The sequence below is a fragment of the Geospiza fortis genome, unplaced genomic scaffold (genome assembly GCF_000277835.1).
Source record: "Geospiza fortis unplaced genomic scaffold, GeoFor_1.0 scaffold121, whole genome shotgun sequence".
NCBI lineage: Eukaryota > Metazoa > Chordata > Aves > Passeriformes > Thraupidae > Geospiza > Geospiza fortis.
Genome location: NW_005054346.1, coordinates 59,949 through 73,812, shown reverse-complemented (window position 1 = coordinate 73,812; position 13,864 = coordinate 59,949). Strand labels below are relative to the sequence as shown.

Sequence of the window (13,864 nt, the reverse complement as noted above, 5' to 3'; positions counted from 1 at the left end):
CTCTTTCTCTACTGTTGCCTTGATTGGAGAAGCTGAATGAGCTCTCTTGGGCCTAGACAGGTGGTTGCACATATTTGGTTGCAATTTGCTCATTGAGAGTGAAGTGAGCATCACTTTGCTGCACTCCACATGCACTGTAGTAAGCCTGGTGCTCAATGCAGAGCCCACCTGCAACAAAGCAATTAATCTAAAATTTACTGGGACAGGGAACACACCACAGAGGTTCTGTTGATGCCAGGGAGACCATACTGCCAGTCTCCTTGTCACATTCTCCCCAGTAAGCACAGCATCTCGCCCTTAGGACAGAGGAATGGGTTTTCCTCTCCCTTTTGTTCATGTTCTCCCTGAGAAGGGACAGTAATGCCATTTGTATCCTGCATATTGGCAGGTACAGCTAAAGCACAGACTGAGGCTGTTTCTGAGCTCTCTGAGCTGTCTGATGAGCTGAAGGAGCAGAATTTCTGCTCCAGCTGCCAATTAGGCAGGTAACATATCCCTGAGAAAGGTGGTGTGTAAGAGCTAATTATTTTTGTGTGCTGCTGCCTGAATAACTCGAGTCTGCCAGGTGCCAAACGCCCCTGGAAATCTGTGGGAACTGAAAGGCTCAGCTTGTTCCTGACTCTTTTATGGAGTCAGACCCTAGAAAACTTCAAACTTTTGGAACAAAGGCTCCTTATCTGCCGGGCTTGAGAGTGAATCATACCCATGAGAAACACAAAGTAGAATAAAAGGCCTCCAAGCACTGGTTCTGGCTGAGCAAGATGCGTGTTCCCCTAAAAGCCCATCCCAGAGGTGAATCAATGCCACTGTACCTTGCACCATTTCCTCACATTGCTGTTCCCCTGCTTTTCTGCATGAGTCACTGAGTTGTGATCTCTGGTTTTGGTGCTTCTACAATCTTGTGCAATGTTGTCATGGCTGTTATGCAGTCAAGCTTTATCTGTTGCATGAAATGAAATAATCTGTATTTTGGATAGATAAATGTAGAATGACCAGCATGTCTGGTCTAACACAGTAAGTTTGTAGAAAGTGGTGGTATGGGGACAGCTTGGCTGAAACCTGGCTCTAGTGTGGTAGCCAGTCATTTGTTCATTTTTAATTGTTTTCTTTTCCTTTTTTTCTCTTAGTTGTCTAACTGTGAGTGATAAAAAAAGAGAAGACACTGTCATTGTACACATGAACTGATGTGGTTTTACTGCATTTGGCCACACACTTAAAAGAAATATGCTGGTACAGAGCAGCCACAGGTCTTATCTCTGCTGCCACTCCTTTCACAAAAGAATGATCTTTACATCAACAGTTTCCACCCTTGGCTTGATAACGTTGCAGTCCTCCCTTTTGCTCTTGGTCCGAATGCAGAGATTAAAAACACTCAGTTGATGCAAACGGTGGGTTGGTACAACACACAGAATGGGGTGTAGATGTGCTTCACACAACAGAGAGCAGAATTGAAGGGGAAAATGTTGCTTGGAGGCAAGACGCCTCTTTAATTGATTATGGCAAGGAAAATCAAATACCATATTTGCTTTTTTCCTGGAGTATATTGAAAATGATCATAACTAACATCTGTTCATGTTAAGCAAATACTTGTCAAGATTTAAACTTCTGTTTGCATACAACTCTGAGTAGTGCATCTTAAAGTCATACATATTCATATAGAATGAAGAATGCATAATGTCTGCATAAAAAGATAAGCTGTATGACTATATATGAAGACAACAACTACAATTCTCACAGCACTGTCATTGGTTAATTTTAAAATATTCAAGCATTATTTAAAAAACAGTAAGCTGAACTTAAAACTACACTACAAAAAATTGTATAACTGAACCAATGCTGACTTGTTTTCCTCAATATTAATAAATTTTAATCAATTGTAAAATTTCCCTTTTTTTTTTTTTCCCTAACACTTTTTGTTAATTCATTGTTATTTTAACCTCCAGTAACACGATCAGACTTCTGCCTCTGGGCAATTGAGTTATGCTCTGATCTCGAGTTCTAAGGGAAATGTTCAATTTTATTTTTTTCCACAGTTGAATAAACAGTACCATGTATACTATCTCTTGTGTTAGAATAGTGTTGTCTTCACATAAGACTCAAATAATGGTATTAGTCATTCATTTCCTTGTACACATACACCCTATTGCGTGTTGACAGGTTTATAAGGATGCAGTGGCAGCCGTGGGTGCTGGGAAGCTCCTAGACGACAGCCTTTGAATCCTTGCAGTCCTGAGCAATGGTGCCTGAGTTAGTCTGTTTATTGTCTGCTTTCTCTCCCAGATGCTTGACTTGTCTGAAAGATTAATACATTAACAAGAGTGGTAAGGTCCAGGGTTGCACATCTTTAAGACATGTTTATTACCAGATGGCACATGAGATTCAAAGGTCACTGTGGAAGGTAACATTTTAAAGTGAAACAACAATATTTATGTTCAAATACTATGCTGATGAGATCATATGGAAAAATGTTTCTGATTAAATTAGTTTATAAATAGCCCCAATATATCTACTGGAAATTCCAAATGCCACTTTTAGTCTTACTTCTTTTACTCTATTACTTCCTAATTTATTTAGCAACACAAGACTGCTTTCTTACATAAACAGACTAGCAGCTGAAAAAAAAAAATCTTTACTGGATGGACAATCCCACTTTCTTAAATAACTGAAAATCCAGTGTGAAACCCTGTTCTATGGTCTACTGCTTAAAGCTAAATTCCATATCAGAGTTTTTTAAGACCTGAAAGAAATTTCAACTTTTAAATTCTCTGAGGTAAAATTCAGCTTGCAGTCATAATGACTTATTGGTAGATAGCTATGCTTATTTACAGGCAATATCATGTGCTACAACACATTTGACAAAAATCCTGTTATGCTACTTACACAGAACCAATACAATGGAAAGAAAATCCTTTTCTTTAGCATTTCCACAGGACTGAGTATCTCATAGCTAATTAGTAAACATTATCAGTTACACTAAACCTGAAATCGTGTTTATCCTCTCAAATTGTCACAAACTGTATGTAAATTCCAGAGGAAATAGTTTTGCATAGGTTTAAAAGGGCAACTAAACTCTTAATTAACATTTCTTATCTACCATGCCACGCAGGCATTAAAATGCAGAGGATTTAAATGGTACTTACTTTTCATGTGAACCGTTCTCAACTTTCATAGCTCCTTCCACTGGATCCAGTCCTTGTTCTGAAAACTGTTTCAAGGCACTTAACGCTGCCTAAAGAAAAAATGAGTTGTCAAAAAACCCAGTGGCACAATTATCTTAGCACCAAATGAAGGAAGGTGTGTGTTTTGATATTCTAGATTCAATTAATTTCCTATCTATTGAAGCCATCCAGCCTACAGAGCTAAGAGAGTGGGTGCACAAGAGCTCCATGATAAAGAGCTGTGCTTATGCATGGATTGAGGAGATCTCCTCCTTCCTGGGCATATCACTGACTCCCATTTGTGCCAATGCAAGCTTCATCACTCATAGAAAGAATAGGACAGACTTTTGGGATTCTTGGCTTTCTGGCTGTAAAGTCTCTCCAACTTCCCCACATGCTTTCCTAGAGCCCACACTTTCCAGAGATCCTATGGACAAACTTTTGAGTTGCAAATGGTTGCAGAAGGTGTGAGAAGAGGGAAGAGGGTCAGCAGGACAATACCAGCACTTCAAAGTCAGATCTGGAACAATGTTAGAGCCTGAGGTCTTATACACAGTGAGTGAAATGTGCTAATCAGAGGAAGCCTATAAGGAGTCATTAGGGAGAATCAGGAATAGAACTGTCAATTTTTATCTAACATTTTCCATTGCATTCTTTATTGACCAACTTCCACCTCATCTGCTATGAGTCCTCTCTTCTTCTGTTCCCTCTATCCGCTTTGGTTAAAAAACCTCCTTTTTTGTAATTGATTCAGAAAAGGTTGATTATGAAACTCTCTGACATTACATGGCTGACTTTGAAGATAGAGCCAGCGCAATAAAACAGCTGAGGTATCTTCTACTGAGAAGGTGAAATGTAAAGCAGGACTGCAAAATGGATTTTGCTTTTTAATCACTTCCTCCTGAGATGCATTCAGAACTAATCACAGGGGAAAGAAAAGGTGACTTTTCACATTGTGCCCTAAGCTAACACCTCAAACAGTGGAACTGACTGGAGGCCCTAAACTGCTGTTCACGGTGAAGCACCAATTGCTGCTCTCTTCTTATTTGTTGGGACAGAAAGAATCTGTGACTCTATCTTCCTTTCCCTCAGAGAGCAGGGACCCTGCCTGGAACAGGAGCTGCCATTGTAATGAAGTATTAGATTTGCCTTTGTACTAATTCTTTGCCTGGATTCTCTCAACAACTCCTTCGCTTGAAAGGTATGTTTATACAACTTAAATATTATTAGACAATGTGTATTTTGGTGAAATGAATAACAGCACAAAAATTGCCAGGCTGCCCCAAAGTAAAAGACCATGTGTCCCATATTTGTCTATAGTAATGACTAGCTGCTAAAGCCTCAGAAGCTTGTACAAGGCACTCCCACCCATCACACATGAAAGTAGAATCTTTGTAGTCTGTGATATGTTATGGTTTGTTCTCTGACCAAAAAAAAAAAAAAGCTGAACATTTTATAAAGTCTCTTGGTAAACCTCAGATTATCACTGTTACCTGCAATCCACTACACCTTTACCATGTATTGTGAGCCCCCTGTATGAGATCCCACTACTGGATCTTTCACTTTTGTCACTCACTGAGTTCCCCAGAGAGAATTTTCTCTTTCCTAATTTCTTCTGGTTTTCTTGATGTTTTGATATATTTCCATTCTTCACAAAAATTCTTTCTCTCGCCCCTCATAGTGTCCCTTCACAAGTTTCACATGTGCATTCTCTACTCCCATAAGATCTAACCACCATCCATCTTTCCATCCTTGATCTTGACTGCACAGCAAAATCACTGCTCATCACTAATAATTCCTCCAGTGGCAATGAGGATTTTCAACTACTGTCCTTGTAACTTTTCTGTTCCAGTAACACAACATATTTCTTCATCCCAATTTCTCTCTTCTCCTCCTCTCCCTGAGGTTCTTTTCATCACAATGCAAGCACGACTCATCATGTGAGGAAGGGGAGTCATTTGGGCTCCTGTGCATCCTTGCACTTTAATTGGTCATGGGTTAGAAACTGTGAGAAAGAATCCAATGGGTAGAGACTAGCACCCAAGAATCTCCTGTCTTCTCACATCCATTTTTTCCTGATGCACATTAGCAAAACTATCAGAATCTTCTTCCTTCTTATGTATGGTAAACCAAAGCCCATTACCAGGTAGCACTGCAAGGAGGGAAGGAAGCTGAGACCTCGGCTCCTCCCACACAGTTAAACTGCTACCTCACATGTTTCTCAACCCTCCTTGTTTACTTTTTCATACCCACTCTTAGCTTCCTGGTCTGATGTGTGAATTGTAAACTTATTGTGGAAGAACTTTGTGTTCAGGTTATTTGTTTGTACAATGACTTGGACGAAAATGCCGTGATCATAGTTTGTAAGTAGAGCCAAGTAAAGTTTCATTCAAGATTAAATCACAGATTGATCATATGATCTGCAGAACAGTCTGGTCTCAATTAGGGGAAAATGAAATCCCCAAATCATCAAGAGATTAATTAGACCAACACAAACATACAAATTCTAGAATTGGTGAGTAGCTCTGTTGCTTACTACTGTTTTACTCACAGAACTGAGTACTTGCAAGGCATCCCACATAAATTACAGAATTACAGAGCAGCTTTCAGGGTTGTTTTCCAGGAAAACTGATTTGAAACTTCCTAGATGAACATTAACCACTAGTTTAATAGAATCAGATCGAGAGAGCCCCTCTCCTCTTCTAACAGCAAGGTAAGTACTACAAAATAAAATAATTAACACTTTGCCTATAAGCATGGATCATTGGGTGTCAATGGGAACATATGGCAGTCAATAAAGTAAATACAGAACAATTAGAGAAAATACATAAAATGAAAATACGATTCAAGGTGTTCAATGATAAGCATGTTTAATATCAACACAATTTCTAAATCCTAATGCCTGTAACATGGTGCAGTCTCATTTCTCCATCTCACCCTTCTTCAAGCCATGCCTTTCCCAAACTGAAATATCACAAAAAAGATAAAATCTCAGACCTATTGCATTTATGAAACCAAATATCAGAGAGAGCAATCAGCAGGGAAGCAGTCCTGTGCCTGTATCCTTGGTCTGCCAGCTACAGGTATCAAGGTGTTTTTGTGAGCACTGTCAAAGTCTGCATTTTTCCAGCTCCCTAAATGCACTCCGACCCAGGACTCCAGCAGCTCCCAGGGCTAAGCTTTTCTCCCCCAGGTTCTCACAATCTCCTACGCCTCAAAGTCCCTCTTTAACTTCCAGTTTCCTAATGTGTTCCAGGTTAATATGAGGTCTGATTTCTTTTTCATGGAACTATGTTTTACTCTCCATAAGTTACCTGTGGGGGAAGCCTAATTACTTATACCCCAACATTTGCAACAAGATTTGACTTTTGGAAAAGTTTATTTCCTTTTTAAAAGGTTCATTCATGGGATGTGGCTGAAGGGAAGTAGAGGAATGGTAGAGAGAGACTTGCACTGTACTAAACCCCCCTCCCTTTTCTTTCTCCCATAGCCTGCTTGTATTTGGAAGGATCAGCAAGCTAAGAGAAGCAGGTGAGTAAACAATACTTTAGATCTTAATTGATGTCTTTAATGTTTCTTCTCTCCCCATCATGCCCCTAGACAGACATGAAGATGCTGGATTCAGGAAGGAAGCTGGTAGCTTAGAGGCTGTGACCTGAATAGTCAGCAGAGCGACACAGAGCTCCAGTAATCTGCAGTGAAGAAGAGTTACAAGCAGACACCAGGGTAATTTAATCCATGATTCAATTCTATTAGTCCCAATAGATTTACACCACTTGGCTTAAATATAACTTATGAATGGCAGATAACTTAGGTTAAATGAAAAGGAAAGAAAAGAATGGAACATTTGACAGCGAATCTGGTGAACAATTTCCTCTTTCAAAGGCTCAACACTTCCTTCCATTGATATTTTTCTTACAATAGAGCATCTGCACAGATACAGAGAAATTTTTCTCTCCCCCAGAAGATTTTACAACTGTTTTGTGAGCGAAGCCCCATAGGTTACAGAACAGATGTCTTTACACATTTCTTGTATCACTTGTTTTCTGTGTAGCTACAGCAGTGCCAAAAATCCGATGCCAACAGGATGCACCGCACTGCTAGCTGTTTGTCTTGGCTGCCATTTCCATTATTAGTGTGTGTGTGTATCAGGATGGGGATGGATGTTTCCAGTCATTTTTTAGCTTTCCTCAAGTCAATTGGCAATTAGTAAATAGCACTGAAACTTGTAAATATTCTTCCTGTTTCTTACTCTGGGGATTAAGTGTCTTATAATGACAATCTAGTAACATTAGATCATTCTCTAGCAAGAGCAGCAGACAGGCACTCCACTAGCCCATATGCATTTAAGATCACATCCTCATGATAAAATTTCCACGTTTGTTTTAACACAGTATGTGGTTTGTGTTTTTCCTCTTAAATCTATATTACATTTCAGCTTATTCCGTGAAACCGAAAATTGTAAAAGTTTGTTGCTCTCCTCTGTGGCTCTTCCAGTTGACTTTACCAAGGAGGTCTGAGACAATCCTAATAAACACACTGCTTCATACTGTTAGTTCACTGGCAATATGCCTCATAACCTCAATTTTCTAAGTACATGAAAAAACATATTCAGCTTGGCTTTAATCAGTGTTTTCTGAAGACATAAAATTGCAGGCAGAAACAGCAAGATTGACTTGTCAGGGTCTAGAGAAGTTCATGAAGGACAAGATTTTATTGTATTTAGTAGCTGGTTCTTAGTTAAGGACTGAGTTTGCTGAGTCAAATGATTCATTGTGGTCATGTTTCTTGTAGTCACATGCCATATGCATCAGCAAGTCTCTGTTGCTCAAGTTTAGGCTTGAGAACATGTTTGCATACCAGGTTACTATCATAGACTCTAGTCCTGGATTTTAATTTCTGGCCAAAAGCCTAGACAACAGTAGAGCATGAGCAAAACTGGTAGTATTTACAAACAAATCAATGTTTATTTATTTTCTAAACCAAAAGTGTCCCCCTAATCAGTGAGTTTCTTTACCTCTCCCTGACTACTGAGGCCTCAAAAGGCAATGTCAGCTATGCAATAACATTGCAGCAAAGCTGTCTGCATCAGTAATGAGATGCACTTCATGAATTTTTAATTTATGGATTTTAATTTCACATTTAAAGGCTATTGAAAAAAACCCCAACAATATTACAGCTATAGAGGTGAGTTTGAAGACTCAGTGCCCAAAACTGAGCAACTATTTAAATTTGTATGTATTCAAATTATTGTTCTTGGTGATTGCTTTTCATTTCTCTCAATGAAGAAATTTTTTACTAAGCTTCCATCTGTCTTTAACTTGCCCACACTCAATACTTCATGCATAGAGAAATGCACAAAGAGAAGATATATTTCTTTGTGTAGACTTACATACATGCATACAAAGTAGCTAAAATTTGACTCCTTAACATACCTATTTAATTCTCTTGAATTTGTCAGGTTGGCTACATTCAAGGCAAACAAAAACCAAGTACTGCAAACAAATCCCTTTTTCCCACAGCTTCTGTTGTAAACGAATTTACTATATTGCAAGCAATAACTCCTGCTAGGAGTGTTCATTGCTTTCCTTTCAATGTGCTGTTCTCTCCAGTTGATTAGATTTCATGTGAACCAATGTTAAAATCTGTTTGAATATTAAGTTCGGAAAGGCTTTTCACAGCACACAGTGTAAACCTTAATTAAATGACTTTAAGCTCTTTCCTCATATGGTTTATGATATGCATGAAAAACACAGGGTTATAATCTGATTAACTCATGTAGTTTACATGGAAATAGCATTTTCCAAAACTGATTAATCTCTGCACAAAGGCATAGTCACCTGATAGGCACTACACTTAAGGCTACTGATTGCACCTGTCAAGAGAAGGAGCTTGGAGGATAGGAGGAGTCCACGATTTTCAAACAAAGAATGATGATTCACAGATGTAGCTTAGAACAAGTCCCACGTTGTAGTTAATGCTGCCCCCAGGCAAATCATGCAGCCAGAATTTAAATGACACACAATCCATGTACAGCCTGACCTTGCCAGCTTTCTGGGGGTAATCCTAAAGTAAGGATTAACTGTTCTTGAACAATTTTTCCATCATATTAAACAGAGCTTCTATCAACAGCATGCATGTCACCTTCTCCTACCTAGTTTTATTGGACACATGTACTCATTCCTCCATGCCTCTTAATATGCTGAAAAGGGTGTGGAGTGAAAGACACTATTCAACATGGAACTACATTTCCATAGGTTTTGATCTTCAACCTAAATTAATCTGCTTCATCTATTGAAGAGACTGCTTAACAGTAGAGAGGGTTAATTGGGCATAGCTGATTTTCCATGTGAACCACCACACCCGAAATCTTATGACCTTGCCATAATTCCAGGAGTAAGGAATGGTGAAGCATTCTCTTAAAGCCCAAGAAAGAGCTGCATAATCATCTGGGGTGAGACAGTTCTATTGTGGTGATAGAAAGCTTTCCAATCACAAAGAGAGAAAAACTGAAAAGCACCTATTTAAAAATTAGAACAAGGTATGCTTTTGCATGAAGAGTATTTAATAAGTGATACTTAAAGTCAGATAAATCTAAGTTAACAGAATATGAGATTAATCCAACATGGAGAGGTTAGTCTAGTTGCCAAGTTTAGGTTGTATTCTTACTTACAGGTAGGAATAAGAGAAGAAGGGGTTGCTAAAGGATCTGTATGGGACTCAGACTGTACAGGACTGTTTTTAATCTGCGTCTTAGACTCCCCCCACACACATATTCCCACTTGAAAGGGGCAATGTACTCAAGTGCTACCAAGACATTTGCCTTCATGACAATTTATGCAGGAAACCAGTAAGTTGATGCTTGTCCATGAACATCTCAAAAGACCTTTCAGGTCCAGTGCCAGTATCTACTGAGGTGTGTCTACGTGCTCTCATGGTGAAGTGAGGTGTGAAAGTCAGGCCCCAGTACCAGCACTTAAAATAAATCTTAAACAGTTAAAACAGAATTAAGTGTTAAGTAAATCTTCTATCAGATATTTTCAGTATCTTTTCAGTGGATCTGCTATAGATTTTGTCTAGAATTCTGGAAGTTCTTTTAAAGTAAATTTATTTCTAAATTCAAGACTCCAAATTTTTTTCTTCAGTGGCTGCAATTCCAAGAACAAATACAGAAAGAATCACGAGTCATCACAGCTTACTTATAAGCATGAAAGAAAATATTTTAAAATTAAATTTCCAAGTGTTTGCACTACTTATATACAACAGAACTCCACTAGACAGCAATTAATCTTAAATTAATCTTGCTTCTAATTTTATATCCTTAGACAAAAGCTACTTAAACACTAACCTTCAGAAGGAGGTAGACATTTAAGTAATGTAGGGACTTTCAGTAATTACAGACTTCCAAATGAGAGTACTTAGATGGCCAATTATTGTATTGGTAGGTGGAGGTTTAAATTATGCAACTAAGACAACATTCAAGCATGATTGAGGAGCTGCAGACAAAAATTATAGGAAATTTTAAGAAAGACAGCTTCAAACATAAAGCTGAAAACAGCAGAATGCATATCCTCAGGCAAAATCTTGCACCAGCATTGAAAAAAGGCCATGAATCACTCTCTCATCACTGATGGCTGGACAATATCCTTGTCAGCTGTGTTCTCAGAATGATCTGGTTTATTTATTTATTTATTTATAGGCATTTCTCCGCATCACTGCAACAGAGTTACTCCCCATGAGGGAATGGGCCCTGACCCACATAGCAATGGAGATATAGCTAGAACTCTTTCAACAAAATTAATGAGCTATAAGCATTTATTCTGTTATTTAAATGGTTTTCTTCAGTAATTGCTTATACAGAGCAGTCAAAAAACCAAAATATATTAAGATTTTTATGAATTCCAAAATATCCACACCAAAATCAGCATACAACAAGATTCAAGCTATCAAGTATTACTCAATACTTGCATCCACATGGTTACTCTTTCACTTAGTAAACTGAACTTGTAAAACACTCTCACTAGTGTTTAGATACTTTTTGCTTCTCCTTGCCAATATCCTCTTCTTCATGAGACAAAGTGTCACTAAAGAAAAGAGGTAGTTTAATTAATGCTGTTTTAAAAGAGAAATCAAAGTGAGAGAACATGAGCACAGAAAGGCTGGCTCAAGGTCAGCCAATAAAAGAAAGAATCAGTTTTACTAGTTTACATGCATTTTGTCATAGGCCAGGATAGAAAGAGGGAGATTCTGAATGAAGGTATTTAATGATAGAAAATTTTGAAGTCTGCACTGCAGCCATTTAATTCAAATGCCTCATTCCTTTCACTATCACTCATCAAGCTATCATCTTCCCAACAATGCAAAACATTTCCTATAGAGATGAAAAAGTCTCCCTTTTAGGAGAAGATGACTGGTGAGAGCCTCTCACAATTTTTTCTTTGCTGAAACGTTCTGAACTACTGAAAGAGTACTTTTCTCCCTACAATGTTTAACAAAACTACCTATTTTTTTCTTTAAAGTTGACATATTTTCATGTCTAAAGACCATACACTTTACTTTAGACATGGGAGCAATTTCCTAAATATCAGATTCCTTGGTTTTAGCAATTTTAGAATGAAAGAATGTTTGTCCTCTCATACTGAGCCCATTACCTTAAATTTTAAGCTCTTGTCAATCTAAACATGACTAGAAAATTTGGTTTGAAGACAAAAGCAATAGATTACTCTTAATGCAAAGCATTGGCCATTGGTTTCTTCAAGGAGCAAATTGTAGCTGGAACAATGGGGGAGTTTGGGGCTGTAGATTCTTGCATTACAACATCTGTAATGAAGCCCACATACTAAATTGTATCCTATCTCTGCTTCTGTGAAATTCTACTCCTGTGGCCAGCACACTGGCATTCAGAGAAGGATACTTCCACCCTCAGAGCCCTAATGACCAAGCCCCCTCTTCATTCTCCAAGTCTCATTTTACAAGAGTGCATGTATGTCCAACAAAGTACCAAATCTAGATTGACAGCTAAAAGCATTATATTTAGCATATATGGCATGTAATTAGAAATTTGAGTGTTTCCAAAAGGAAAAAGTTTTTGATTCTGATCTTAGAGTATTCTTTCACTGCATTAGCTGGTATCTTTTTCTCTAATTGAAGTTGATTTAAGTGTGAGTGGAGTCAGACCCAAGAGCAACAGGACAAACTTCTCATCTGAAATAGTTTGTAACGTAATTTTGTCTTTGCTAACTGTTGATGGCTCATCCTCATCTCATTTTAACCTACAACCATCAGCTCCCTTAATGGAAGTGTCTATAAAGATCTACTCTAAAATATGCTTTTCCAGCACACTTAATGTCTTTTAATGTCTTTCCAATTAAATCCAGATGTGAAAAGCTTAAGGAACAGTTCTCAGGACTGAAAAAGATGACATAAATCTTGCAGCTGACAGAGATCCCACTGAGCTCAGTTGGGGAAATTCACAGAGGACTTCTTGTGGGCCAGAAAAGCTGCTGGGTATAAAGACAGATGTGTATACTCCTATTAAAAAAATTTAAATAAAAACTGACTCCTACAATGAGGTATCCACAATTATCAGGGACATTACTAACTCAATCCCTCAATGTGCTGAGCACATCCTGTGCGGTACAAATTTCCCTCATCTTGTTGGGAAGTTTATCAGAGTTGCAGGGGGTCACATCTGTTTGGGAAAGAGCCCCTCACCTTTCAGGACTGCACCACTTAAACAACTGGAGGGGCTGATACTGGAAAGCACTGTCTGTCTTGCTCTCTTACTGCTATCAACAGGGAGGTAACATACTCTGCAAAACAATCCTGGATTTCGGTTCACTCTCCTTTATCTCTTCCATAATCAAGTTACCATATTAAATTGTGGCTTTATTACAGAAGACTCCCCAAATGTGATATTAATTATAAATTCTGACCAGTATGATGGGAAACTGGTCATTCTTAGTAGCTGACTACCACTGCTGCGCAAGTGTTGTTTGTGCAGCTGTCAGTTTGGGGTTTGTTTTGCTGTAATCACTTGCACACCCTTAGGATTTTTTTATTTTATTTTATTTTAACAACAGTACATAATCTCATTTTCCAAACACAAACTGTAAATGTAGGCTCAGATCAAGCCACATCTTTCAGAGGGACAGGAAATACTAACACACACAGTTTGTAGTAAAGAATGTCTCTAGAAAACTGCCCAATACTAACAGCTTTCATCATTTCCTACCTTTCTGCTACTTAGTTATTTTTGAAATTAGTAAACTATCCAGACATATCAATGATTTTTAAAGAGCTACATCCTTGTGAGACATCTGAAAAGAAAAGCATGTTCCAGGATAGAAGAAAATCCCATTTCTAACTGAAGCTTAAATTTGGGTCCATGTTCATTAGTGATGAGAACTTCAATAGAGACATTTTGTATAGCATTACTTAATTTCTTTGCATCTTTCTAATGTCCATACAAAGGTTTTAGCATGATTTGGTGTCACGAGTGAGTGTACAGAAATATGAAACTAACTACCTGAATTAAAGGACAATCTTGTGTCCTCAAGTACAAGAAGTGATCCAATATTGGGATCTGAACAGTAGTGCAAAACTAACGCTGAAAGCAGGAGGCTCCTAAACACACACACACACAAACTCTCTTGAAGACAAAATTCCTCTGGTTTACAGCTTGCTTTACTTTTCACAATGGCCAG

At 38.2% G+C, this 13,864-nt stretch overlaps 1 protein-coding gene across 1 annotated transcript in view; it reads right to left on the bottom strand.

The window, feature by feature from the left end:
* Nucleotides 1–1,168: 1,168 nt before the first annotated feature.
* LOC102034401 (double-stranded RNA-binding protein Staufen homolog 2-like) overlaps nucleotides 1,169–13,864 on the bottom strand; it is a 61,556-nt gene continuing 48,860 nt past the window's right edge. Inside the window, exons 2-3 of the mRNA XM_005423022.2 lie at nucleotides 3,141–3,229; nucleotides 1,169–2,293 (exon numbers count right to left, since the gene is read on the bottom strand). Coding sequence (XP_005423079.1) covers nucleotides 2,200–2,293; nucleotides 3,141–3,229 — 183 coding nt within the window. The 3' untranslated portion in view covers nucleotides 1,169–2,199. The remainder of the gene's footprint in view (nucleotides 2,294–3,140; nucleotides 3,230–13,864) is intronic.